General features: G+C 58.8%; 1 protein-coding gene across 1 annotated transcript; it reads right to left on the reverse strand.

The window, feature by feature from the left end:
* Positions 1-2,412: 2,412 nt before the first annotated feature.
* On the reverse strand, positions 2,413-26,257 carry SRL (sarcalumenin). Its single transcript, XM_075719090.1, is given in 9 exon segments — positions 2,413-3,224; positions 3,988-4,221; positions 4,950-5,066; positions 9,573-9,608; positions 13,486-13,581; positions 14,409-14,507; positions 16,248-16,494; positions 16,496-17,190; positions 26,197-26,257. Coding segments are annotated over 9 exon segments (2,397 nt in total).
* Between the last annotated feature and the right edge of the window lie 860 nt (positions 26,258-27,117).

Consider the following 27,117-nt stretch of genomic DNA (forward strand, 5'->3'; position numbering starts at 1 on the left):
CAGCAGAAAACAGCCCCAGCTTCAGACCACCACTGCCATCACTTTGGAAAGAGAACCCTAACGTACAATATCGGGGGAGGAAAAAAGGTTTCGGCTGTCACAGAGCCCCGTCCAGAACACAGGCACCAGGGCTTTGCACAGGGTGTGAAAATGCACAGAAAGAGGGGAAAAGAAAGAGGGAAGAGAAAGGGAGAAGAGGAGGCAATGAATGCTGGAGAATAAAGCAAAAGAAAAGGGAAACAGAGAAGGGATGGGGAGAATGATGGAAGCAGCCTGAGAGCAGAGTGACAGTGCCTTTGGGTTCAAGGCCATAAGTGAGAGTCAGAGCTCCTTTCTGGGATGGGGGGCCTTTCCCTGGCTACCCCAGAGCCCACAGGCTTTGTGGGGACAGGGCAGCAAGGAAAGACATGGTGCGATATGGTGCTTGCAAATAGAAACATTTGGTGGCCTTTGCTTGCTGTGACAGTGACACACAGTGTGACAGCAGGAACAGTGACAGTATTAGCCCATTTCTGTTGGTGTTTCTACTCCATTAGCTCTTAAGAACCATGCAGACTAGCCTGGCGGAGGAGAGTGAGAGGCGAGGAAGAGTAGGTGAGACAGAGAGGGACACCGATGAGCAATGGGATCATGTACAAGAAAGAAGAAGGAACAGCAGTGGAGCAGGGCAGCAGCTCTGGGGCATGTTTGAGACCTCATGGCACTGACAAACACATCACTTCTCTCCGGGCTGTTCTGGCTGCTGCTGTCTCTGACACTCTGCTTGCTTTCACTCACGCCACCGGTCCCCTCTGCGCTGTGGGCAAAATCCCTCTGCATGAGCCATGCCCCTTCCCATGTGCTTGGACGTAGATTTGGGTCTTGTCTGCATTAGTTCAAATGTAGCATCCTACCTCAAAGTAGAGGCAAGGAGCATGGAAGTCCCTGGGGTGGCATTCCCCCAAACTCACCTGGATTCGAGGACACCTTTTCTTTGCAGCACCTCGCCTCAGTGCCAGGGGACATGGAGCTCCCACAGAACTTCTGCCTTAGCCCACATCCCGATGGGCACGTGGAGACAAGGGGTGCTGCCCTTCACACCCTTCCCATCACAACAGAGCCTTTTGTTCCCAGCTTTCTCTGTCCCTCTTTCATTCCTTTTGCCTTTTTCTTGTGTCACCTGGCACCTCCATGTCTTCTTGTTCCTGTGAAAGATAAGTCCCTCTGCTCCAGAGGTTTCCTGGAGAGCAGCGCTAGCTGTGGTCGTTTCGCAGGAGGAAGGAGAAAGGACGTTCAGCAGGTCATTGGTGGGCTCAAGGGCACCAGTCTACATCCAGGGCAACATGTGCTTCTTGGTTGGTTTGTGTTTGGCTCGGCAGCCATGCTGGCCGTGAGGGCCAAGTGACGAGGCCACCCCTAATCCCCTGGCTTTCACTGCCAGGTTCCAAGGTCAGCTGTCTGTGGCGAGCTTCACCCTGCTCAGGTGCTTCCGAAGCAATACTCCTTCTCCTTCCAGGACTGAGTGCCAATGCACAGAGATGAGCCAACAAAATCATGGCTAAAATGGGGGAAGTTTGGCAAACAAGCGAGAGAAACCTGCCTGGGTTGTCCTAGGGAGAACAGATCAGCAGATGGGTAAAAAGGATGCAGCTAGTGACCCCCTTGTTCCTGCCTTGCTCCACAGAGGACAAAAGCACAGGGGTCTGACTCTGAGAAAACAACAACATGGACTTGAACAAGGTCAAACTGCCAAACCCTTAACCCTCGGAGCCCAGCTGATCCTCAGGCTTGACTTGCCAGCATGGGTTTTTGAGGTTGATGGCACACACAAGCACCAAGTGCCCTGTCCCTGTGCTGGCCCAGTGGGAGGAAAACCTGCTCACAGCTCCTTGCAGGACTGTGTGATTTGGGGTGCTGGCCCTCCTCCTCCAGCACAGCTCAGCCAGTGCTGGCAGCTCCTTTCCAGCCCACTTCTTCCTCTGACATGAACTTGCAAATCCCATCACAGCTACCTGTCTGGAGCCACAAATGCCCCTGCAAAAGCCCCTTCTTAAGGCGAACATCCAGGTGAAGGCTGCAGGAGTTCAACTCAGCTGTTATGCAAAAGGAGAACTCGCTGGGCGACCTAAAAGTCTCAGAAAGAAAAAGCAGCTACAGTTCTAGCTCACCGTGCATTGCTCATACTTACAGCTTAAACATTGCCTTCTACTCAAAAGAACAAAGATAAAATGTCAGGAATTCACAGTTTTTATTCTCTTTCTTATGCCCACCCATCCTCCCCTGCCATCGATGTCAATGACTCAAAGTCCTCATCGTACAGTAGCCTTTGCCAGTGTGGCACTCAAACGGTTAACAAACCATGGCTTCTTGGACAGATAAGACACAAGCTCATTCACCGGTAGGAACACATGGACGGTTATATTACAGAACACCTTAGGGTTTCCTGTAGCGATTCTTTGGGGTTTCACCACAACCAGTGATGTCGCAGGAGAGAATGTTGGGCTTCTTCCCCAAGCCAATGCTTCCCAAGAGATCGGGAAGCTCACGAGTGATGGCCTTCTCAATCTTCTCTAGGAAACACCCTCCCATGTAGGAACACTGCTGAGACAGCAGCTTAAAACTGGTGATGGGGTTGATACCAAAGAAGTCCTTGTAAGCCTCGCGGTTGGGGAGATCAAATTTGCTGACATTGGTCTTTGCCAGAATGGACTTAAAGATAAAGAACTTGTCAGGATCTTCCACAATGTCCCTGAACACCAGTTCTCCATCGCTAAAGAAGGTCATTTTGTCCTTGTAGGTCTGTAGATAACGATCGACCAAAAGGGCGTGAATGCGCACCCGGATGGCGTGCTGGCGTATGAAGGCGATCTTATTTTCCATCCTGTTCTCAATCACCTGGTTGAGATCTTCCAAGAGTGATATCTCTTCTTTGAGGAACAGGTCTTTGTGGGTATCTGGATGGTACTCTTGGGGCCAGAAAGAGCTAACGTACACCCTGGGTGGCTCCGTGACATTGATGAGAGGAGCCAGACTCCAGAATAAGGCACCGTAGACTCTCATGAGCTCCTGGGTAGCCAGGCTGTCAGCTTTGTTCAAGATGATTCGGATCTGAGACTCACGGCCCTTCAGCTGGCGAAACAGCATCTCGAGCTCCAAGCCCACATCCAGCTTCGTAGGGTCAAAGACAACAAAGATGAGATCAGCTCTGTCAATGAACCACTGGCATACGTCATTGAACGGGTAACCTTGAGGAGAGGAAAGAGAAATCCAGCAGAAATGGCCCACACAGGATGAGTCCCTTTAGGTCAAGGCATAGATAAACCTTGAGCCTGCTGTGTCTCACACCCTGTCTGGGTTGGACAGGCTGTGAGACACAGCGGACTTCCCATGCAGCCCAGAACCTGTTTCTCATGTGCTGAAAATACTTCAGAATTTCTTGGCATGAAAATCCATCCCTGTGTGCCTGGGCCTGCATGTCTCCCTCAACCTCACCTCCAGACCTCCTTTCTCCCTGCTGCTGGCCACAGATTCCCGCTTCTCCTGTGAGCAGATATCGGCCACATCATTGCTTTCCCCAGTGGGCACCAAGTGGGTCAAGAAGCCCTGCTGATCTGTCCTGGCATCCCAGGTGCTGTGGGGATGGTGCTTCTCAGGGCCCTGCTGTAGCACCAGTCATTGGCAAAGCCTGGCTCCAAGGGCAACAAATGGGGCATTAAATGCTAAGCCAAGGCAGACAATCAACAGCCTGAGCAGTCCCCAGGAAACACCTTGCCGAAACGCCTCGCTGTCACACCTCCAAGCAGCAGAAATGGCTGCTCTAGCTGATGACAGTCAGCCCCAGCTGCTTGATGCCATAGCCATGGGCAGACAAACGCCATCATACCCTCCAACACAAGACCCCTTGTGTAGCCTAGGGCTCTTCCCCATTGTGCTTCAGCCATCTTTCTCATCTCACATCTTTATGACATGTTTTCTGGAGTCCCTTAGATGAACACAGTAAACCCCTACCTCGTTCTTGCTGCTTGCGGTTTTCAATGATGCCCGGCGTGTCCACGAAGGTGACTCGCTCCAGCAGTTTGTGGGGCACCTCTATTCCTATCAGCTTCTCCAAGAAGTTCTGCCCAAACTTCTCCAGGGGCGAGAAGGAGCGGGCGCTGTCAGCAGCCATCACAATGCCCTCAATGGTCTTCAGCTTGGGGCCGTGCATGATGACAGTGAATTCGGAGGTGGTGGGTTCTGCCCCTGCCCAGCAACAAGAGGAGCAGCAGAGCTGTGAAATCCATGCCGGGCAATGGACATGACAGGGCTGGCCTGGGACTAGCTGGGGAGCTCAGGAGCACCACTCGCTTGCTAAGAGATGCTGGGGGAAGGCAAGCAGTGGGGCCATGAAATTCTTGCCAAACCTCTTGAGAACATGCTAGCAAGGCTGTTTTCTGCAGGGACTGGTTGTTCTGGAAGTGGCCTGAGTGCACAAGGAGCCCTGGAGAACCACCTCCCGGGAGCCCTCATTACCCCAGCACAGAGCTGGCCACGGACATCTGCCCTCAGCTGTGACATGACATCCATGGGAGCAGTGAGGAGAGAAGGGGAATGGCTTTTCTCCTGGGAGAGTGAATTAATTGGCTCCATGTGAGGAGGGAAGGTGAGAAGACAACGGCAAGTTGCCCTTGCAATGTGACCACTGCTCTCACGGTTGGGGTCAGAGGCGGTGAGCCCTGTGCTGCAGGATGGGGATGCTGTGGGGTAAGATGCCCTCCTCCTCCCCAGGGAGGGTTGACAGGCCCTGGACTGTGGTGGGGAACCTCTCCTTCCATGTGGCGCCACAGCCAGGCAGCATGGACCCTGATCACAACCTCCCTGCCGTAATGAGGGGGAAATTGGAGATATGGCCAGGAATTGCTGACCGCCCAGACGCAGAAATGCAGGTGCCAGCACGTCCTCAGCAGAGCAGGGAGGGAGCGGTGTGGTACCTGTGTAGAGCTGGTAGGGAGTGTCATCCAGCCCAAGGAGGTAGTTTATCATGGAGGATTTGCCGACGCTCCACGGTCCCAGGAATAGCACCATTGGCTTGGAAGTGATCTCCCCATCTGCGGAGAGGGGAAATAACAAGAGGAAGTGAAGAAACAATAGCCATTGCCGCCGCACGATTAACTCCCGGCTGTAACGAGCATCCCATCTGAGCGGTGCGGTGATGCTGCTGGGGAAACAGCCACCCTTTTGGGGCCGCCAGCCATTCACGAGCCAAGGCATCGCCCAGCGACGGGCCCTGGTGTCTGCAAGAGCGGGACGTCACCATGCTCTGCAGGAGACCCTACCTCACTGCAGCAAGAGCAAACCTTGTCTGGCCTTCTCTGAGGTTTGGTCTTTCTTAGACTATGGGAGGACTTGAAGGTCTTTTAAACCTTGTCTCGGTTCAGTTCTGGTTTAGCCAAAGTGAGTTTGGCGCTGGCTGTGGATGGAGTGTTGTTTGAAGGCAGCTGCCGCAAAGCACGGGACATGCGAAAGAGGTGGCCATGCTGCAACCAGGTGAATGCCTTGGGCAAAGGGAGCTGATGTGGTTTAAGGAGCAACGCTATGGTGCAGTGCTTGGTAAGTGTAGTGCGAGCCTTAGGCCAGCTGCCTGCATTGCATTTCCACCACACCCTCACAGGGATCTGCCCCCAGTTTGTGGTTCCCAGCCCTCTGGTCAAGCAGAGGGTCCCTGCCTATGTGTGGATTGGGTGCAAGGCTCCAGCCCAGTGTGGGGAGGGCAGGCTGGGCAAACAGCCCCGCTTTGGGCTTGGGGAAAGGCAGAAGAAGAAGAAGAATGAACAGTCCCCATCCTGCACTCTTCAAGTCCCGCAGTTTGCTAAGGGTCTCAAGGAGGCTGGTGATGGTCCCATAAGGACCTGTCCTGATGCCACACAATCAGTCTGGGAGCTCAGAGGTCCCTGGACACACATAGCTGCTGCCCTAGGAGCAATCCCTGCTTGAGTGGGACTTGTGCAATCAGCCTGTGCCCACACTGCTCGACCTCCCCAGGCCCCAGGCCCCTGGGCAGGCAGCCGGCAGAGCCAGAGGAGCCCCTGTCATGCCCAGGATGGCTGGGACGCTGCTAGTTGACTCAAGCCCATGTCAGCCCAGAAATGGAAGTAAAAACTGGATGATTGAGTTCCCGTTGGTGGGAACCTTCCCCGTTCCCGTTCGTGTACCAGCACTGATCTAGCCAGATGAACCCAGGCAGGAAACGATGCTGGGAGAGTTGTGGTGGCAGACAGCAGAGCGCAGAGCAAGCTGCAGCCACCCTGCCATGGGGTCAACCCACCACAGCACCCCGGGCGTCTGCTCCAGGTGGGGATGTGCTTGGCAGCAGGGGCTCGCTTCCCCCCATCCTCAGCAGCAGGGGCTTGCTCACTTCCCCCATCCCAGTCCTGCACTCAGGGTGGGAGAGGGTCCATCCCGCTGCTGCTGGCAGGACTCCAGCCAGAGGAGGGGCTGGATGCCACTGAAGGAGCTGGAAGCTGCTGTCCCTCAGCCAGAGCTGAGCCTCCCCCGTGGCCCAGGGTGAGGAGGTGCCAGGGGACCTGCGCTGCCCTCGGTACCCTCCCTTTGGCCCCACTCTTAAGGCAGAGCTGTTTTCCCTGTGGCAGCTGAAAGACCCTGCTGCTCCGTGGCTGCTGCCCACGCAGGAGCCAGCAGCTTTCCAGCAAGCCAGGGATCCATCTCCAAGGTGGGGGAGCTGTAAAGACCACATGGCACTGAGCTCCTGCTCCTGAGGGTGCTGGAGGGCACTGCATGGTGGCTCCGCACCAAACCCATCTGACCATGGGTGCAGGAGTTGGGCAGGGCATGCCAGCCTCCTCCTGCCTGTTGCCCATTGCAGGGCAACCATGTCACCGCTGGGGAAGGGAATGGGCTGGGGACATCTCTCCATGGGGCACAGCTGTGTCCATGCAGCTCAACCCTCCTCCCCAAAGCAGGGCATCCACATCCAAACTGGGGGATGGCCTTGCCCACTGCCCGCTCCCTGCCAGCTCTCTGCTCCCTGCCTGCAAGCCGCAGGGATCCAATGATGTCTTCTCATGCGGGACAAAAACAAATGTTGAAACCTTGAACTTTCATTATTAATCATTCCTCTGTGCCACTCTATCGCCGGCTTTAATTCGGTTTCAGATTATTATTATTATTATCCCCTGTGATGTCGTGCCAGACGTTTGAGGCAGGTCCCCACGTGCTCTTTCATAACACGTTTCTGGCCAGGTGTGGCTGTGTGAACACAGGCAGCCCGCACGCCCCAGCTCTGCTTCATGTCCCCACCTCTGCCCCACTGTGCCGAGGCAGGCAGTGATGGAGGCAGCCCCCCTGCCGGGTCACTGACAGCCCATTGAGCCCATGTCTACCCCTTGCTTTGGGAACAGGATGCTGGCACCCCACAGGCTTCGTGGGCAGCACCAGGCACAGCATCCTTGCAGCTCTCCAGGCAGCACAGCAGTTCCGAGGATGTGAGGCCATGCATGAGTCCTCCTTGCTGTTGCCCAGGGCATGGGACTGGGGGAGCAGAGAGCATCTCCCATCCAGGAGGGTGCTGAGCTGACATCTGTCCTGCTATGTCCCCCCTCTATGTCTGTTCAGCACCGATTTGGGCCACCTTGATGGTCCGGCCAGGGACAAAAAGACCCAGCCCTTGCCGGCTGCCAGACAGGGATGGCAGCAGCTCCATCACGGTGGCTCTCTCCAGCCACCCTGTGGCTGCTTGCTCCCAGCCCAGCCTGCCGCACTCCCAAGCTTATCCGGGCTCAAGCCAGGCACGTCCTGGTGGCATTTGCAGAAGTGGTCGCATGCTGGTGCATGATCAGGCCCTGCCTGTGAGCAGGGGGGTCCTCAAACCTTGCACCCCTTTGTCTGTGGTCCTGCTTAAAACACAGCGGCTTAAAACACAACTTCGCTAAGCTGCCAGGTTTGCAGGGTAAAGAGCAATGTTGTGATCCGGCAAAGCACCTGGCAAACAAGGCCAGGAGGGTCATGTCTCCCTCCTCAGAGCCTGCATTTGTATTGGACTGTCCGGCTCTGGGGGTAGGAGCAATTTGGATGCCCCAAAAGGGTTTTTATCCTAGAGCAGTGGTTTTCTGGGAGGTTTTTCCATGTTGCTTGCAATGCCAGGCTGCCCTTGGGTGGGAGCACTGCTGCTCTGAGGCTGGGATTAACCCTGGGCCCCATCTTCTCCCCTTTACTCAAGCTCAGCAGAAGTGCCTGGTGTCAGCTCACCCCCCGTTGTGCAAGTCTGTCCCGAGGATGCTAGGCAAAGTGGACGACACGGCAAAACCTCCTTCCTCTCCTTGTTCAGACAGCCACAGGCACAAAGGTCTTGCTCTGTCCTCAAACGTCCTGGGAAGGCTAAAACACCTGAGGACACTCTCCCAACATCACCCACGCTGCCACCCCATCCCTGTACCTCAGACACCACCAGCCACTCTGCCTACAGCATGGATGCACTGCCTGGCAGCCCTTGGAGGGCTGGCCAGCTTGCTCGCAAAAAGTCATGAGTACCCACGCAACACATGTGCCAGCAAATGGAGGGACAAGCCACATGTGGCTGCAGACCGCCTGTGCCTGCCTCTGCGCCGTGCTCCCTGCATGCGTACGCCCACACAAGCAGCACGCGCACACGCATGTGTGCGCCTGCAGCTAGAGATGCAGATAAGACAGCTATCGAAATATGCTATATATATCTACAACCCTCTCTGCTGCCGGCATGCTGGCATGACAGGGAGCCAGAGGCCCTCCAGGCACTGGCAGGGCTCTGCCGCATCTGGGGCCAGGGTGTGGAGGAGCCTGTTTTGGAAGGATCCAGCAGCAGGGGCCGTGGGGTAGGACATGAGGACCAGAAGATGGGATTTCCCTGCCTCATATCGCAGCAGGGACATTGTCCCCATGGCCCAGCACTGGACCCAGGGGAAGGTCTGGCTGTTGGCTGGTGCTTCTTGGCCCATCTCCCATCTCCTGCTTCTCCAGGAGGGACCTGGCAGCACACCCCAAGCAGGATAAGCAGGGAGAGGAGCCAGCTCTGGCTCCCGAGGGGGCTGAGGCCACTGCGCAGAGGCCAGCCTGTGTTACTGGGACAGCTGCTGCCAGCTCATTGGCTTAAGCTGCAGCTGGGAGGGATCAAGGGTGAACATTCGGGAAAGTTGCTGCACGTAGGAGGGTGAAGGGTAGGAAGAGCTTCCCTGCAGGGTGGGCTATCTGCTGGGCTCCTCCGGTTCATGCCTTGGGTGGGAGATCGACCCACAGGTCCACCACAAATGCCTTTGAATCATCGCTAGAAGAATACACAACCTCTTGAGTCTTAACCCAAGAGGGGAAGGTGTGAAAGCTTGAGTGGTGGGGATGCACAGAGTCAGCCCTGGGACAGACAAATGCAGTGACACATGTGCTGAGCTCTGGTAGGGCTGGGGACACCGGCTCCAGTGAGTGCCATGGGATGCCTGCCAATAACCGGGGTTTGCTCAGCGCCTGGGAAGTGTGGCCCTGTTGGGGCAGGTTAATAGGAAAGCCAGAGGCCAGCGAAGAGCTTAGGCAGCGCTGGCAGCATGCAGGTAGCAGGCAGCGATACCAACCTGTGGCGGAAGAGCCCAGGGTGCGTCCAGGGTAAGCTGTTAGCAGGGGACACGGGGAGAGAGAAAAGGTACCGTGAGTTGAAGGAGGGACGCAGCTGCCTGGGTCTGGCCCAGGCCGAGGAGGGAGCTGAAGACTGGCCCTGGCCTTCTCATGGGCAGGAAAAGCCAGCGACGGCCACATTCCCAGCAGGAGAAAAGGAGTTACAGTCCGTGAGTAACGAGACCCGCAGCTACCAGGACAAGCACTAAACCCCAGTCTGCCCTGCACACCGGGGATGTGGCTTGGGGGAGAAGCCCCAGGAAAGCTGCTGTGTCTGAGACAGCGCCCCAACCCTCCTTAGTGGAGTTATTTCCTTCCCCAGCAACATTCACCAAGCAAACAGAGCCTAACAAGCCGTGGTTAGGACAGCAACCAACCCCGACAAGTGTCCTGACTACCCCAGTGGTGTGGTTACCTGTATCCAGCCCTAGGGTGGCTGGTGATGGCAACTGGAAGGTCATTCCCTATACAGGCATGGTAATCAGCACATACACCGTAATTAAGGCCACCACAAAGAGGCATGACTTCACAGCAAGCTTCCCATTACCAGACTGGGAGAGTCCCTCACCCCTGAGCTAGGGACAGTCCCTACAGGGTGGCCCCGCTGTGCCCAAGCACACAGGCGGACCCAGCTGGAGCGTGCACGCACCTGTGTGGGATGGCAGAGCAGAGACGCGGGAGGGTGGCAGGCAGGGAAAAGGAGATGGCACCTGCCAGGCTTAAACACACTGTAACAGAGGATGTGGGGCAAATTTTCTGGGATGCACCCCAACAATTCAGAGTCTTAGGTTGACAGTGGCAGTCGCAGCTCCCCGGGGCAGGTGACACTCATCTACGCGGGTGTTTCTGCGAGCTGCGGGGAGCAGAGGGGCTCCTTGGATTACGCTGGCTGGTGCACGCAAGAGGAGCCAATGGGGAGGGAGACAAAATGGAGGGCTGCCGTGTAATGGAGGGGTGAAGGTGCTTGCGACGGCACCCCTCTATATTGGCTTACACCTCCAAAGGTCACACATATTCCATGACAGGCCTGCTCCGCTGCTCTCCCAGCTGTCCTGCTCCTCCCAGCCAGCTGAGCCAGCAGCTCTGCACCCTCCAGCCTCCCCCCTGCCACGGGGGTGGGCACAGGGGGAGAGGTTGTGGGCATCTCCCAGCTTGCAGGGGCACCGCCAATGCAGTGAACCCGCTCAGGACAGGACCACCATGCAGAGGAAGCAGCTGAGAAGGCTCCCTCAGCCCCACCGTATCCTCAACTGCCTTGTAAAGTCAAGGGGACTCCCTGGGCTAACCCTCTAACTACTTTGCAGGTTTCTCTAATTACACTGCTAATGCAGGATTGGGAAAAGCTGGATCTGTGGGTATTGATGGCAAACTGCTGGGTTTCGGCTCTCCAGGCTGAGGTTGTATGTGCTGGGGTGTGGTTGGGGTGTCAGAGGTGCTCAAGGAGTTTGGTGGCAGGAGAAATATTTCTGATGGGAGCATGGCCAGGACCTCTTGTAGCTGAGACAAGGGCTGCAGGCAATGCAGCATCCATGTGCCCTTCCCTGGTCTGTAAGGTGTGTATCAGGAAACTGTGACCATGGGTTACCAGGTCTGGGATTGCATCTGTGCTGCTGGGAGGGTGCCATGTGGGATGCAACAGGGTGTGCTGGGCACTGATGCTGGGAGCTGACCTGGGGGACTGTTGGCTGATGGATGGTTGTCCCCTGTGGTGAAGCAGAATGGGCTATGGAGCATTGTGAGATGAGGCTGTGAGGAACATCAGGAGCTGCCATCTGTGGTGAGTCCTGCTCAGGAGCTGGGTTTGAGAGGGGCCTTGGGTTGGGTAAACACAAAGGTTGGTGGCTGTTTCCTCAGGAGCTGGTGGGGAGGAAGCCAGCAGGGGCCTGAGAAACACTTTCTTCCTCCCAAAAAGGGAGCAGGGAGGTGGCTGCTTGGGTATGGGATGGCTGAAGGGCAGTGTGGGACCTCCTGAGCAAGGAAACAGGTTGTGTATGGGGAACTGAGGGTGGGGGCTGCATCATCTGACAGTGAACAGCAAAGCAAGGGTTAGAGGCTGGGAGCCCGCCAGCTGCCCCTGTAATCCTAAATAGTCTCCTAAACAGTGTCCCAGGATGAGCTGACAGTAAATGTTGATGCTTGTGCTGCCACCAACACAGACCAAAGCAGCTTGGAGAGGAGGTCAGGGTGTTGCTGAATCTGTGAGCTCCAGGATGGAGATAACTGGGACAGGGCATGGCTGGGCTGTTCTTGCTGTACGGTGCCACCGCTGAAGAGGCTGTGGGGATGCACACTGGGGTGCCAACCCTACAGCTTGTGGTGTTCCCCAGGCACATGGCAGTGCTGCGCCAGCTGCGGGGCGGGGAGGGGAGGACAGGCCAGCACACTGGGTGGGTGACAGCAGCTGTGAGGTAAGGGTCTGCGGAGTACCCCTCCTGTGCTGGCTGCAGCATGGCATGTCACTGTGACCCTCACAGTTACTCTCCCACATGGCAAGCAGATCGTGGTCCCCAGCTGCTGGCAAGCAGCACAGAGCGAGGCAGGCAAAGGCAGTGACATGGAGCTGGCTGCAGGAGGCAGCTAAGCATGACTCGTGTTTCATGAGACCTAAAAATGCCCCATCCAGAACCCCTGTGGGTGGTGGATGATGTCCAGGGTGCTCTGTGTCTTGAGTGGAGAGGACCTGGGCTGGTAATGAGGACTCTGGCTTTAAGATGGAGATGGGCTTGGCTGGGTATGGAGATGTTCAAGCCTGCTACCAAAATGTCCGATCCTAATTTAGGAGTTGCATTTGGGCTGCAGTGGGGGTGTCTGTAAAACAGGGGTGCTGCTCTAAGGGGATGTGTCTAAGGGGTTTGCCCAAATGGATGTGGGACACATGCTGGTGGAGCAGAGGAGTCCAGCTGCAAAGGGAAGGTCTGTGTAGAGAGTGTTATCTGGGTCCTGTCTCACCAGGAGGGAGGGCGTGGCTCCAGCGTGTGGGAAGCCAAAGCCCAGAGGAGAGAGGCAGAGCTTCAGGACAAGGAGGGACCCTGGCAGGATGCTGTTGTGGGCATGCAGCCCTGGGACACAGGGAGCAGGTACTCTGGCATCCCCTGCCTGCCCCATCAAGGCACAAGGGGCATCTAACCCCAGCTCAGGACAGGGGTGAGTAGGGGCTCACAGGAGAGATACCCTGGTGAACAGGGACCTCAGACCTGTGCTTGAGCCATCTGTGCTTGGAAAATGGGTCTGCTTGTGTCATATGGGTCACAAGAGCTTCCTGTAGCTTGTGAACATCTTGAGGCTGGGGCTGCACTTTCCTCTTCTGGAGGGACATGTGTACCGCTGGGGCTCAGCCCAAACCAGTGCCTGTGGCCACAGGGACCTGCTCACCTGATCTGATGTGTCTGTAATTGCCAAGGGGTGGAAACTCTAGCTCCCAGGATGAGTGAAGGCTGCTGAGCTTGAGGGATACCCTGCCCACATGTCTGTGTCCCGTACTGAGCAGGAAGGATGCCAGCTCCAGCCACCCCCAGGAAGCTCATCCCCAGCCTTGAGAGGTCCTAAGCTTCCTTGCCAAGCCTGTCTCGTTGGACTGTGATTTCTGCTTGGCAGGGGTACAGGGCATTGACGTTGAGCAGGTGGAGGACCCGAAGCAGGCAGGGTACAGCCTACACAGATGGTCCTGACAGCAGATGGGCTAAGGCAGATGCAGGAATGCCTGCTGCTGGGTTCACTAGGGCATGTCCTCTAAGTCCAGCACGTTCATGGCCTTCTTGGGAAGCTGCAAAGGAAGACAAACTATCCGAGCTTTCCATGATCTGGAAAGCTCTGTGCTGTTATCTGCATCCCAATGACCTGATGGTGCTGGAGACCCTGGTGCCTGGGCATTACCTGTGATCTCATGTTGCCTCAGCTCATTGTATCTGTAGGACTGTTCCAGGGGCTTGATGGAGGAGTGGTAGATCTTCCTCAACCGCTGTAGTACCCCTGCAGGGGCAGAAGCATGTGGATGGGTAAAAGGCAAACCTCACCACCCTGACTGAGTCCTTCCTGGGTAAGCTGCTGGGCATTCCCTGCAGATCTTGAGGGTGACTCAGCTGTGGATCAAGGGACTTGGCTCACAGTTGAAATCTTGGCCAAACTGATCCCAGTCACATATTTTGGTGCCCCTCCCCTGCTAATGTTTCCTGCTGGGCAGTGTCCCCATCTGCTGCTAGTCTTGCACGTGCCAACAGCTGATGGAAGGAACATCTGTTAATGCTGATTAGCACTCAACACCTGTAATCCCAAAAAGCCCTCCACCACAGTGCCAGGGACCCCTGGCATGGTCCCTAAGCTGCTCGCTAGAAGAAAGAAGCAGCTTTTTCCATAGTAGCTTTCATTGCTTTCCAGACTGCCCATGGGGCCAGCAGAAGCAAGCCTTTTAATAGCAAAGCCCAGTAAATAATTGGAATAAAAATCCCAACCCTTTATTACAAGTAGCCCCAGGCTTCTCTGGGCAGGGATGTGGCTGGCTTGGGCTTATTCACCATCTGTATCTTCCAGCCTCTCTACCCTCCTAATTCTTGTGCCCCCTTGGGGCTGTCTTTAAAATACCTTAAATATGTTAACCGAAGAGCAGCAAAAGGGCTGTTATTGAAGATAGGGTGTTGCTGGGCCTACAAGAATTAAGGTAAAAACCAAAAACGCTCTAGGGAAGGAAAATCCCATCCATGCTCTTGGTGCAGCAGAATGGTGAGGAGCCTGTCCTGCAGGGATCGCATGGACTGAAGGAGCAGGGCATACATGGCTCAGTACCACCCAGGGCCCCTCACCTGAGAAATCATCGGCAGGCTTGTCCTCGTTCAGCTTGAGGGTGCTCTCCAGGTGGGACCGGTCGCGCTTGGCTGGCTCGCTGGCATCTTCAACCTCTTCTGGAGGAAAAAGGCAAGGGGACCTGTTACTGCTGGAGGGGGGAATCCACACAGGAGCTCACACAAGCTACTGCCAGGGAGAGGGCATGGGGGAGCACACAGCCCCCGAGCCCACGGACCTGCCAGGCGCCTCGGCAGCTGCCCGTTGCCTTTGGCATGCTGCGCAGTTTCTCTTTTGCAAAGGCTCCTGGAGGCTTGGCGGAGGCTGCCAGGGCTGTGGCTGCTGGAGGAAGCACTGTGGGCAACTGCTTGGCTCTGAGGAGGGGCCGGCAAGGGAGGCGCGCCGTGTCTCTCCGGGGGGAGTAAGGGCCGGCCGCTCACAGGGAATGTGAAGGACGTGCCTGGAAGGGGCCCTAGGGCTGGGGCATAGCGTGAGCACGTGCAGCACCTGCTGCCCGATGGGGCCCCTGCCTGCCCCAGCGCTTCACCCAGCAGCTGCAGCTCCTCCAGGGCTAAGCCTTGCCTGCAGGCGTACTCTGCTCTGCCTCTGTGTCTGTCCACTCCCCCAGAAAATTACGCATTGAGCCAGAGACATGAGGATGCGTGAGGCTGGGGCTGGCTACTGAGAGACCAGTCAGCCTGACCCGTCCTGGCTGCCTCGCCTTTGCCAGTGGGATCGTTCCTTTCTGCTTCTCCCACCCCTGCCCCCATATCCGGCTGGAGCCCTCTGCATGGGGCCCTGGCTCGGGGTGGCCCTGGGGACTCCATGGTTCCATGCCAGGCCCTGGGAGGATAAGGCAGCTGCCTCTGCCTAGGGTAGGCACCCCAGTGTCCCTGAGACAGGGAGACAGAGGTGTCCTCACCCCGGAGATGCTGGCACGCCAAGGGCCCTGTGCAGCTTCAAGTGCTTTTTGATATCGGGAGCTGGGTCAGGCTTTAGTGGGGGTTTGGGAACAGGTTTGGGGACAGGTCTGCTGGCTGACTGGGCTGGGGATGCCTGGGCCAAGCGGGGGTACCACCAAGCCGTGGGACTGTGTTGAGCGTCTACCGAGTGTTAGGCTGAGGAAGACCTTTTGACTTGCCAAGTAAAGCCACAGAGACCAAACTGTGTTTCCCTTCCAGCACAAATGGGAACTTTTTGAGCTGGGATGGGACATTACAGATGAAAGCAGAAAAAGACTCAGCTGGGTCCGAAGGTCGCTGCCCAACCCATGGGCCAAAGTCCACAAGTGTTTTTAGGAAATCATGGTGGGGGGTGTCCCTTTTCCTTAGCTAGCCTTTCATAGACCGAAAGTGGCCAGAGCTGGTGCTTTGGCAACTCATTGGTCTGAACCAGCTCTTCACATCTTCCCTACAAGGCAAGGGCTGGTGGACAAGAGACCCACCAGCCCGGGCAGTGTCCTGCCCGTGCACCAAGAGCCATAGAGGTCTGGAGAACTCTGAGGGTGGAGGATAAAGAACCTTTAAGAGGTCTGCAGGTGCTGAAAGGGGCCTGGGTGCTAAAAATCTTATCCATGTCCACAGCCCAGAGGAGAAATCATGGGCTTAAAGTGCAGCAAGGGAAATGTCAGTATTGCTGTGATGAGTGCCTGCATCGCAGGCGTCCACGGGCTCCTGCCTGCACCCTTGATGCCCACGGCCAGCCCAGCTGTGCAGCGGTTAGGGGCAGGCATGGGAAGCACAAGCATTAGGAGAGGGCCATGCACTAGGCGCGGTTTAATGTGCCAAGCTCAGCTCCGCTGGGGGTTGATAGTAGGTCACTGTCGCTGCTACAGCACACTGACAAGAAAAGACTCCAACCTATCTGGCCGTGCTGGGGCTCGGCAGCAGCAGGGTGGGTGCTGTGGCCAGGTGGGCTCTCCGTTTCTGCCAGCAAAGGCTTGCCTGCTGGTGGGTCTTCCACTGCTGCCGGTGGGTCTTCTGCTGCTGGTGGGTCTTCTGTCACTGCTGTGGGGTCTTCTGCTGTATCCCCACAGGGTGGGTAATGGCAGCTGGCAGGGCCATGCCCGGCTTCTCCCTTGCCAGCAGCTGCTGGTTTGCCACGGCCGTTTTTTGCCAGAAGCACTGGCCACTTCCCCGTCACTCCCTTCAGCTCTGTCTTCCGGCCCCTCTGGCCCAGCACCATCTTCCTCAGACTCTTCATCCTCCTTAGACTCTCCCTCCTCCTCAGACTCTCCCTCGTCTCCATCTTCCTCAGACTCGCCATGTTCATCTTCCTCAGACTCCCCCTGCTCATCATCTTCCTCTGAGCTCTGCTCACCCTCTTCCTCTCCCCGCTCAGGAGCAGACACTGCTCTTGGCTCCTCCATTTTCTCTTCCCCAGGCTGCCCTTGCTCCTCAGAGGCTCCTTCCTTGGCACTGGGCTCCTCATCCTCCTGGGCATGGAAGCCATCCTGTGGGCCAGGCCGGTGGTTCCTTTCATGATGTGCTGCCTCAGGGGCACCCAACATGGCATCCTCCCTTGGGCCCTGTGCCTCGCCAGGCCCCTCTTGGCCCTTCTCCATGGTGGTCTCCGGCTGGCCGTCTCCTGGCCCTGGGTCCCCGCTCAGGCCACCTGCCAGCTCTTTCTCCCCCTCACCGCGTCCCTCCTCAGCCGCACCAGGCAAGGAGGTGTTGGCGGAGCCGCCATCTCGGTCCTGCTCAGAGGTGCCGTCAGCTGCCTTTTCCTCCAGCCTGGGCTCTGCGGCTGGCAAGGGGCTTTCGGCAGCGCCGTCAACATGGTCCGTGCCGGGGACGTGCAGCTCTAAACGATGAGAACAGCTCGGTCAGTCTTACCCACACCGGCATGTGGCTACCGGAGCACCCACCGGCCCCCCATCAGCGCTGGGGGGGGCCCTGGGGGAGGATTTGTGGCTGTTACCAAGAGGTTTAAACTCTTTCCTAAACCTTCTCTAGTTCCAGCTCAATTTTCTGGCCCTGTTGCAAGAAGCTGGGTGCAAAGAGGTGTTTGTGTGGGGAGCAGCGCCGATGCTAGCAGGGGGCCCCTATGGCCACGCTGGCCATGGCTGCCCAGGGCCGTGGCTGCCGCCCACTGCAAAGCACTGCAGGAAGGCGGCAAAGCAGCCCTAAAAAATGGCGGGGGGGGGGGGGGGAGGAATAATGAAAAGCATGGCTTAAGGGGCTCTGGGCACTTGGCAGGTTAAAAGGGTCCTTCCCCAGCACTGCCTTGGGAGAGCATCACCCGCCCCAGCCATGGCGGGTGGCTGGGCAAGGGGGAGGAGAAGGAGGAAGGGGTGCGGGGAGGAGGAGGAAGGGGTGCGGGGGAGGAAAGGGCGAGGGGCTCCCCAGCACAGGGCCGTGCCTTTCTGCAGGCAGGCAAGCGCAGACAGGGCCTGACCCCAGCAGCAGGGCTCGGGAGCTATTTATTGTGAGCATCCCTTCACTAGGAAAGCATTTGCTGCACTGTGCGGCTGGCGGGGATACAATGAGTTTGTTCTGTGGCCTGGGAGAAGCCATCCGTATTTTCCATAGGCCTCCAACTGCAATTTAACATTGGTCAACGGGTGCCAAAAATAAAAAGATCACCGGCTATACTGTCTCTGTTACAAACAGTTGCTGCTAGTCTAAATAATCCCCTGAAACGTCTAATGCTTGCATACCAGGGAAGCGTTTCAGAGGAAAATAATTCCTTTGTACTCCAGCTGGCAAGCAGATGCCAACCAGGAAAAAATGCCACCTCCACCCAGGCTGTGGGGAGGAGAGCGGGCAGTGCCGGGCATGGGCAGCACCAGGCATGGCCAGCCAGCTGGCAGCCAGCCTTCCTCCAGCTCCTGCACCATGTCTGCGCTGGGGAGCCGCGGGGCTGTGCGTCCTGCAGAGTATCGGCAGAGCCTCAGCAAAGTCACGGCGCTGGGGGTTGCTGGGCTTGGCCATGGGGGACCGCAGTGGCCAAGCACAAGAGGAGCTGAGCCAGGATGGGTGCGGTGCCAGCCCCAGACCACTCTGCCCACTGCAAGCCAGTTTACCATGGCCAGGGATGCCAGGCAGGCGGTTGCATCTCTATCCACGCTGGGGCCGGCAGTGCTGTTAGCCAGGAGTCAGGTGGCGGTGGCAGGCTCGCACTGGGGGACAAGCCGTGCCAGCGGCAGGCGGCTGGGAGGGACGGGGCACACCTCAGCCTGCCAGGGTTTCCAGTCACTCTCATGTGCGGCCTGGCACGGTGGAGCTGCTGCCATCCGCGCGGTCCCTTGCCCTGCTGAAACCGGATGCACGGGTCACCCTTGCTCTGCCCTCACCGACCTCCCCGTCCTGGGCTGGCACATGGCTCGCAGGTACTCAAGGCTCCAAATTCAGCTCCCAGCCGGAGGGAAGTGGGTCCCATGCAGCTCCCACCCGCCTCCCTCCCACCCAGCGCACCCCTCTCCTTTGGGTCACCTTCCCGTGGGACCCGCAGGACCCCTCAGGGTGCCCAGCCTGCCAGGAACCACTCGAAGGGGAACGTGCTATGTCTGACCTGCAAAGCCCCAGGTGGCCAGGGGCCAGTGTGCCCCTGCCTGGCCCTGGCAGCCTGGAGACCAGCCTGGGTCTCCTGAGGGTCCCTTTGGCCAACGGGGACAGGGATATTCTCAGCTTGGCCCCAAAATAGCCAGTGACCTGGAGGGCTGAGATGGGAGTGCAGCTCCTTGGGCAGGCATTTGGGGAGGGTCAAGGGGGGGGGGGAGCAGGGCCAGGCAGAGGAGACCCCTCACATCCTGAGGGCTTTGTCTGGGGTTTGTGTGTCTCCTCTGACCCAATGCAGGGGGACAGTGGGGCTGTCACCCGCTGTGGCTGGGCACAACGGCAACTCCAGTGCCCACAGTGAGCCATCACTCGTGGGAGAAGGGAAGTGTTCCCCAGGTGCTCTGACTGGGATGTTCCTGCTGCTGTGCTGGTCATGGGCTTTATTTCCTGTGACCTTGAAGGTCTTATATAAAAGTCCCTCTCCCCTCTCCACCTCCTTCTCCCTCCTGTTTCCCCTACATGGTCTCCAAATCCATCACAAGGCGAATTGTGCTGATCTGCCGATGGCCAGGGATGAGCAGCGAAATGGGCCGAAGGTTATGGGCTTAACACCCTCCACGCGTCCACTGGAGGCTAAAAATACAGCCCAGCAACTGTACAGCAGAATCAGAAGGAGCATCTCGGCGGGGTGTGGATGGTGAAGCACCAGCACCCTCAGCCTCTGGCCCCAGCCCCTCGCCCCGCTGCCAGCCAAGGGTGACGTCCGCACCTGGGGCCCGTCGTGCGTGTCCCCGCAGACTCTGAGAGGGAGCGGGGACAGCCACGTTGTAAAGTGACACCGGGGCTCCCCTTGTTCGCACCCTGCATTGTGCCAAGTGGCCGGGTGGCATCAGAGAGGAGCCCTTGCCCCGCTCCCCTCAGGGACCTGACCTCCCAGGAGGTCCCTGGCTTGCGCTGCCTCTGCCCGCCCCGAATCTCATGCCTGTCTGCAGGGGCTGGGAGGGCTGTCAGCTGCCTGGGGACCCTTTCCCCAGTGGTGACAGCACCCTGGGGCACAGCTGCGGGGATGGAGAGCTCACAGCAGGGCTCTGTGTGCTACAGGATGCCACAGCTGGTTTGGACCCAGGAAAAGCCTGTGCAGAAATGATGGGGATGGCTGCCAGAGGCTGAACGTGACCCTGTCACGGTGTCCCTCCATCCCTGTATGGGGCCTTATAGAACGGCAACACCCCAGTGCCAAAATGGGTCCTCCAGGAGGGACAGCCCCCGAGGCTACGGCATCAGGGCAGGGGCTGGCTAGGAGGGACAGATGGGCACAGGTGGCCCTGGGAGGGACGCTCTCCCCCTCCAGCAGAAATAGGAGCCCTGAGCGTGGGGCTGGCAATGCTCAGCGCTGCGGGGATGGCTTTTTGCACGCCCCCTTCCCCTGCCCGGATCCCGACCCCTGTAGCGCAAAGGGGAGTTATCCACCATCTCCTGCAAGTCCTGCTCTCCCCTTGTCCTCCCAGTGGGGTTCTGGGGGGAGCTTGCACCCCAAACCTGTCTGCTGTCCCTTCCTTTTCAAGGAAAGGCAAGGCTGAACAAAGCCAAAGGCTGTGCTTTGTTCTGACGAAGCCCTTTAAAACCTCACAGAAAGTGGCTGGACCCAAGGACCTGCAGCCCCATGACACTTGGCCCTTGCCTGCCCTCGCCATCAGCTGCTGTGCAGGGTCTGCCAGGGAGGGGGTACAGCACCCGGGGATTATGACGCTCCGTGCTGCCACCAGCCAGCAGCCTGGCTGCTGGAAAAAGTCAGTCAAGGCAGATTAGCCCTGTGAGCCTGACCTTTCTGCAACCAATAACCCTTCCCAGGTGGGAGGCAGGGCCAGGGCAGCCCAAAGCAGGGGCCATGCCCCTCACCTGGGCTCAGGCCTGGGCACCCCAGCCTTGCAGCCCACCCCTCAGTGCTCGGCTGGAGCACAGCAGAGGATGGCATCCCCTCCCTGCCCTTCCCATGCCTCAGTTTCCCACTCTGCGCCATCCCGGCAGAGCCCGCTGCTGCTGCTGAGCCCCATGGAGGAAGTGCTGGTGTTTTATTGCCCGTGTTTCACACGGCAGCCCTTCAGCAGCCAGGGAAGGCAGGAGCCTGGCTCCAGCACCAATTTGGAGCCTCACTGACGGGGAGAGGAAAGTGTTCTGAAGTGGCTCAAGAAGCCCAGAAGACACAAGCACAGGGATGGCCAAGGGTGGGGTTGGCTCTCCAGATCGATGTGCACCCCAAAGCCCAGGATGCCCAACCACAGCATCCCATCTCAGAGGCTTCATGATCCCAAGGCACCAGCAAAAAGCAAATATTTCCAGTTTTTCAATGCAGAGCCCAGGGCACGTATAGCTTTGTTAGACTAACTTGACCTCATTTGTGGAGGAGATTTTAAGTTTAGTTGAAAAAAATATGAATTGATTTGATTTATATAAATAGTCGGCTAGAACTGCATGATATTTTGATTAAGAAAGGGTAGAGAAACCTCACCAGGAGGCACCAAAGGGATTAAAACCAGGCTTGGGGCTTTCTAAATAGAGAGATGAAAATGGGGAATCACTTCTGTGGGGTGTTTTTTTGACTGTCTCCCCACAGGGTGCCCACCTGAAAGATTTGGAAGAAAACTTGAACTACTGACTTGTGGAAGACACAAAGAGCAGGGCAGTGGAAGATAAAGCAGCCACCACTCCCTGGCCAGGGGAGATCTGGGTCCATAAGTGAGCAGACGGTGAGAAAACAGCATGTATTTCAGCACAGGCAGATGTCACACTGTACATCGAGGAACGTCTACCTGTGGTGTCCCTTGTGGGGTCCCCAGCCCGGGGTGGGATGCTGAAGAACCTGAGGGAAGTGCTGTGCTGCGGCTGGAGGAGCCCCTTCCTCCAGAGGAGGGACTCCTGAGAGGTCACCCTGGTCCTGTCTCTGGGCCTCCAGCAATTGGAGGCTTCACCAACCCACCACAGGGCTTCCCTGGTGGCCCCAGGGGACATCCTCCATGCACTCAATGTGAGTCTTCCTGGGTGAAGACTCCCCATCCCTCTTCTTTGATCATCCCAAGGATTCCTGGTCATCTGGGCAGGAGAGGGAGAGCCCTTGGACTTGTCAATGTGGATTTTAGTGCCTGATGATCCGTTGTCCCACAAGATTCTCAAATCATTGGGAATGTCCAGGCAGAGATGTTGCCTGGCCATGCCAAGCAGCAGTACCCAGTCCCGGGGGGTCTCACCCCCAGCAGCAGGACGGGGGATCCCATCTCAGCCATTGCACAGGGACGGGGCCACACAGCTCTGAGCCCTTTTCCACGGCATGTCCCCATGAGCGGGGAGGTGGGCAGGGTCAAGCCACGCACCTGGCTGGCACCGGGGCCGTGCTGCCACTGCCAACACCTCAGCCTGGCTCAGGGTGCCCGGCCAGAGACTCTGCGGCCTCTCTGCCAGCCCCCATCGGCACACGAGCTCGCCAGCTTCCTTGGGCTATCACTTACAAGGGAAATGTCCCCGCAGGCTGAAAATAGCACAACGGAGCCCTGCCAAGGCACCAGGGCCCACTGCTATTCCTGCAGTGCCTGGGGAACGGGCAATTTTATGAGTGATTCAGTCACCCTTGGACCCACTGGCCAGGCTGGGGTTTCAGCACCCCAGCAAGCCCGTGCTCCCAGCACAGGGAGCTGGTGCCTGCGTGGGGCTGGCGGATCGGCAAGCGGGGACACAGCAGGGATGTAGTGAGAGCACAGCCCACCAAGCATTGTCCCTGGGCACGGTGCAGCCCTCCCAGCCCAGTGCCATCTCGCAGGGACCCGCTGGTGCTGTGCACGCGTGAGGTGTCCCAGCCGTCCTGCCTGGCTAGCTGTCACCTACACACCGGGACAAGGATGGTTGATGGGAGAGGGTGTCACAGCACAGCCAGCCTGCTGGACATCTGCCTTGTTTTGCTCAGCCAATAGTTTGGGAGAGAGATGAGGCACCCAGGAGGCACGGCATCTCCTCCAAGAGAGGTACCAGGGGTGTGACAGGGATGTAGGTGGCACAAGCAACCAAGATCTATGGGTGCCTGTGGCACCCCAAGCCCCTTGCCTCACTGTGGCCACCCCTGCACCCAATGGCAGTGATGCCCGCAGTTGTGCCGATGCTGGGTCGGGGCAGTGAGTCCGGTGGGGTGTCACTGGGACACAGAGGTCCCCCACCTCTGGGGAAGCTGGCTACCCTGGGGGTCATTTGCCTGGGATGGTCAAGTGTGGGGAGTCTCCATGGGTGCTGTGTCCTGGGCCCTCAGCCCACCCAAGGGACACAGCCCAGGTGGTGGAGCCCACCCCAAGATGTCCTGTCCTGGGTGATGGGGAACACCCCAAGACAGCATGAGGACATGGTGATGGAGCCCATCCCAAGGTGACACCTCCCAGGCTGAGGCAGGATGAGGAGTCCTGGGGGGGCGGTGGCTCGCACTCACTGTCACCAGGAGAGGTCTGTGCCAGCCCCGTAGTGCCCTCTGCACTTGCTGCAGAAGGATGCCAGCGTGCCAGGGCTTTCCTCGACTCTTTGCTCAGCTTGGAGGTGGTGACGGCACAGCCCAGCATAGCCCTCCCACTCAAATCTGTGACGGCTGGAGGGAGCCAAGGACTCCCCAGGGCAAAGCTGCCAAGCGCAGTGGCTAGGCGCTGCCCTGCCAGTGTCCCCGTGGCCCATTCCCGGTGGCCACAGGGACTCACTACAGCCACACAGCCTGGAAGGCTCTGCCCAAGGTGCAAGTGCAGAGAGAAGGAGACCTTCCTCCAGGCAGGAGCAGGGATGTGCCCTCGCCCTGACCCATTGCCCAGCCTCACGGTGGGTGCTGGCCAGGGCCGGAGCTCCTGGACACACCGGAGACATTTGCCAGCCCCAGCCACATGGGCCATGGGCCATTTTGGCCAGGGCTGCACAAGTGTGGGTGCAGGGCACTTCCCACCCCTGGTCTCTGGGAGTGGTGACAGGGTCCCAGCAGCCCCAGGTGTCACCAAACCCTCCAGGTGCTGCAGCCCTGGCAGCATGTCCTGGTGGCTGTGGTGCATGGCAGAGGGGACGGTGCCTCGGCCAGGGAGCCAGGGGACTCTGCACCGTCACAGCCAGCCACGGAGACCTGGCTATTTCCCCCAGACGGGGGCATCACTGCTGGAGGGGGGATCCAGGTTTGCACAGCCCCACATGTCCCCGTCCTCCCTCCCCAGAGGGACACCATGGCCAGAAACCTGTCTGGACTCAAGCAAATTCCAGCTGAAGCCACTCTGCCATGTGGGGCGGTGACCCTCCACTTCCATGCTCGGCCGTTAGCCACAAAAAAGAGCAGCTTTATCCCGGAGATCCCCCATTGTGCAGAGATGGAGGTCGGGGTGGTTAACCCCAGCCCCCATGCCCTGAAGGAGCCACCCCTCCACCATGCACCAGTGAAGCTCCCAGTTCCCCGCTGGGTTCCCCCCGCTTCTCCTCACCAAAGTGGAGTTAAATGGGAAGACAAGGCCCAAGAATGGGAAAACAACCTCCTTCCCAAGCCACCTCCTGCACCCCAAAGGAGCCCGGGTCCAAGAGCTCCGCTTGGCGCCAAAGGAAAAGCAAAGCTCATCGTGCAAGCCCCACCACTCCCCATGGAGCAGAACCACAGGCAGGAGATGTGCCACTGCTTGCATCTTTTTCCCAAACCTACAGGACCAGGGTGAAATAAAGGAACCCCCCAATAAGCAGAAGACGCTGAGGGTGGGGACTTGGGAGGCTCCAGCTGCCCTTTGGAGCTGGTTCTGGGGCTGCAGACTCCAATGCACCTCCTGGCCCTGGAGCCTCCTCCAAGATGGGGGATCCCGGCGCTGGGCTGAGCCGGGTCCTGGTGAGGGGATGCCCAATGCCATGCCTGGCCCCACGGCATCATCCAGGCTGCTCCCTCGCTGTCTGCCACAGCTTGGGCTGTGCCAGCCTCAGCACAACCGGGAGCTGGGCTAGCAGTCACCCACCATGGTGACAAGCCCCCAGTGTCCCACAGGGCCACCAGCCCAGCCTGGGGCATCTCCAGCCACCAGCCATGCCTGTAAAGGACCTGTCCATCCTCCTCGTCCCCAGACCCGACCCATGGCCCCGCAGAGGTCACCCACCCACTGGTGGGATGTGTCAGTGGCCCCAAAACCCTTTTATTCACAAGAATGGTCCAAGATGCCCTTAAAAGGCCAGAACTCAGCAGGGCCGGGGGTGCCGGGTGCTGGAAGGCGGCAGCTGCGGGTGCCCACGAGCGGGGCTGCGGCGGTGCAGGGCGGGGGGGGGCCGGCGGCCGGGGGGCCCTGGGCGGCTGCAGGGAGCACAGTGTCCCCTTACACGTCTGTTTCCATACTTAGCCGCCCCTCTCCCGGCAGCACGACTGCCGGAGCCCAGCCAGGCAGAGAACCAGCCCAAATTAACTCAAGGGCAAGCAAGGGTACCAGCAATGCCACCCAACCGTGCGGCCCCAAGGGACACACAACCGGGGACAGGGGTGCTCAGCAGGCACGGGACAGCCAGGGGAAGGGGGTCTGGGGTCACCCAAAGTGCTATCTTGCTTGGCAGGTCCTTGGGTTGGGGAGAGACCCCCCAGGGCAAACAGCCCCCCCCCCATCCTGCTCCAACTACGGGGTGCCCCAGCACCCTGACAGCCCCCCCAAGTCCCCACAGCCCAAAACCAAGCCACCTCAGCACTTATGGGTGACAGTGACCCTGGGCACGTTGGCAGCAGCACAGCCCCTGCACCCACCCTGGCTCTGGAGGGGGGCCCCAGTCCACACACCCCCCTCCAGCCCCTCCTTGCCACAGCTCCCCACCGTGCTTCCCTGCACATTTGGGGGTGACTGCAGCCCTGGCAGAGCTGCCAGGGAGCCCGGACAGCTGTACCCCTGCCACCCCATCCTGCTCCTGGCACCCACCCAGCCCTGGGGTGCCGGCTGGGCTCAGTGGGCACCCCAGAGCCTCACTGGCACCCGCAGCCCCACGGGCACCCATAACCCCTTGGGTACCCACAGCCCCAATGAACACCCACAGCCCTGTGGGCACCTGCAGCCCCATGGGCACCCACAGCCCTGATGAGCACCCGCAGCCCCAGTGAGCTCCCACAGCCCTGATGAGCACCCTCAGCCCTGATGAGCACCCCCAGCCCCACAGGCACCCCCAGCCCCATGGGTGCCCACAGCTTTCCTGGGTGCCTATAGCCCATACCCCCACAGGCACCCACAGCTCTGCAGGCACCTGCAGCCCTGCTGGGCACCCACAGCCCCATGGGGACCCGCAGCCCGGTGGGCAGCCGTACCTGCAGAGCTGAGGAGCAGGAGCGAGGCCACGCAGCAGCACAGCAGGTTGAGGCCCTTCATGGTGGCTGCCAGGAGCTCCCTGCCGCTCGCTGCCTCTATTTATACGGCGGGGGCAGGCGCCGGGCAGGGCAGGCAGGCAGGCAGCTGCCGGCACAGCCAGCACAGATGCTGCTGCCGCCACTTGCCTGCTCCTGGGGGGCCCCAGGGATGGGGCTCGATGGCAGTGCTGCAGCACCAGGAAGGCTTGTGTCAGAGATGTGATGGCATGGGACACCTCCTGGCATGGGGTCCCTGTCACGGGATGGGTGTCCCTGAGCTCCTGCAGCCCCTCGGGGCTGTCTGCAGCCCCTGGCAGCCCCTTTTTGACAGGAGCAGGATTTCATGGAGGAGGGAGAGCCGAGCTGCCCAGCACTGTGGTGTCCCCCATCTGTCCCCAAAGGTGGGTGGCCCAGGCACCTCATCCTGGGCTGATTTGGGGCACATTGAGCCACCACAGGACACCAACCCCGGGTGTACCACACATCCCATATGCAAGGAGACACATCCCCTCCACACTGGTGGGGTCCCCAGTGTCACCAGCACCACACCAGCAGCATGGCACAGGGGAACGGTGGCAGCTGGAGGTGCAGGGTCACCAGCTTCCATCACCCTCGCTTGCAGGGGGACGGCCACGCGGCGCTGTCCCCAAAGCCTGGCCGTGGCAGAGGGCACGTCTTCAGCGCTGGAGGAGCCACTCTGGGGAGCCATGACCCAGCTTTTTCTTGGGGAAGGGGCCAAACAGGGAGAAAAACAGTATCTCCTCCCACCCCCCCTGCCCAAGCCCAGCTCCTCCTGCAAGTGTGGGAGCAGGGGGAGCCCCTGGCTCTGAGATTGGGGTGGCAGGGAGGGGGCAATGGCGGGGGAGCAGGCAGGAGCCAGCC

This window comes from Pelecanus crispus, chromosome 11 (genome assembly GCF_030463565.1).
Source record: "Pelecanus crispus isolate bPelCri1 chromosome 11, bPelCri1.pri, whole genome shotgun sequence".
Classification (NCBI taxonomy): Eukaryota; Metazoa; Chordata; class Aves; order Pelecaniformes; family Pelecanidae; genus Pelecanus; species Pelecanus crispus.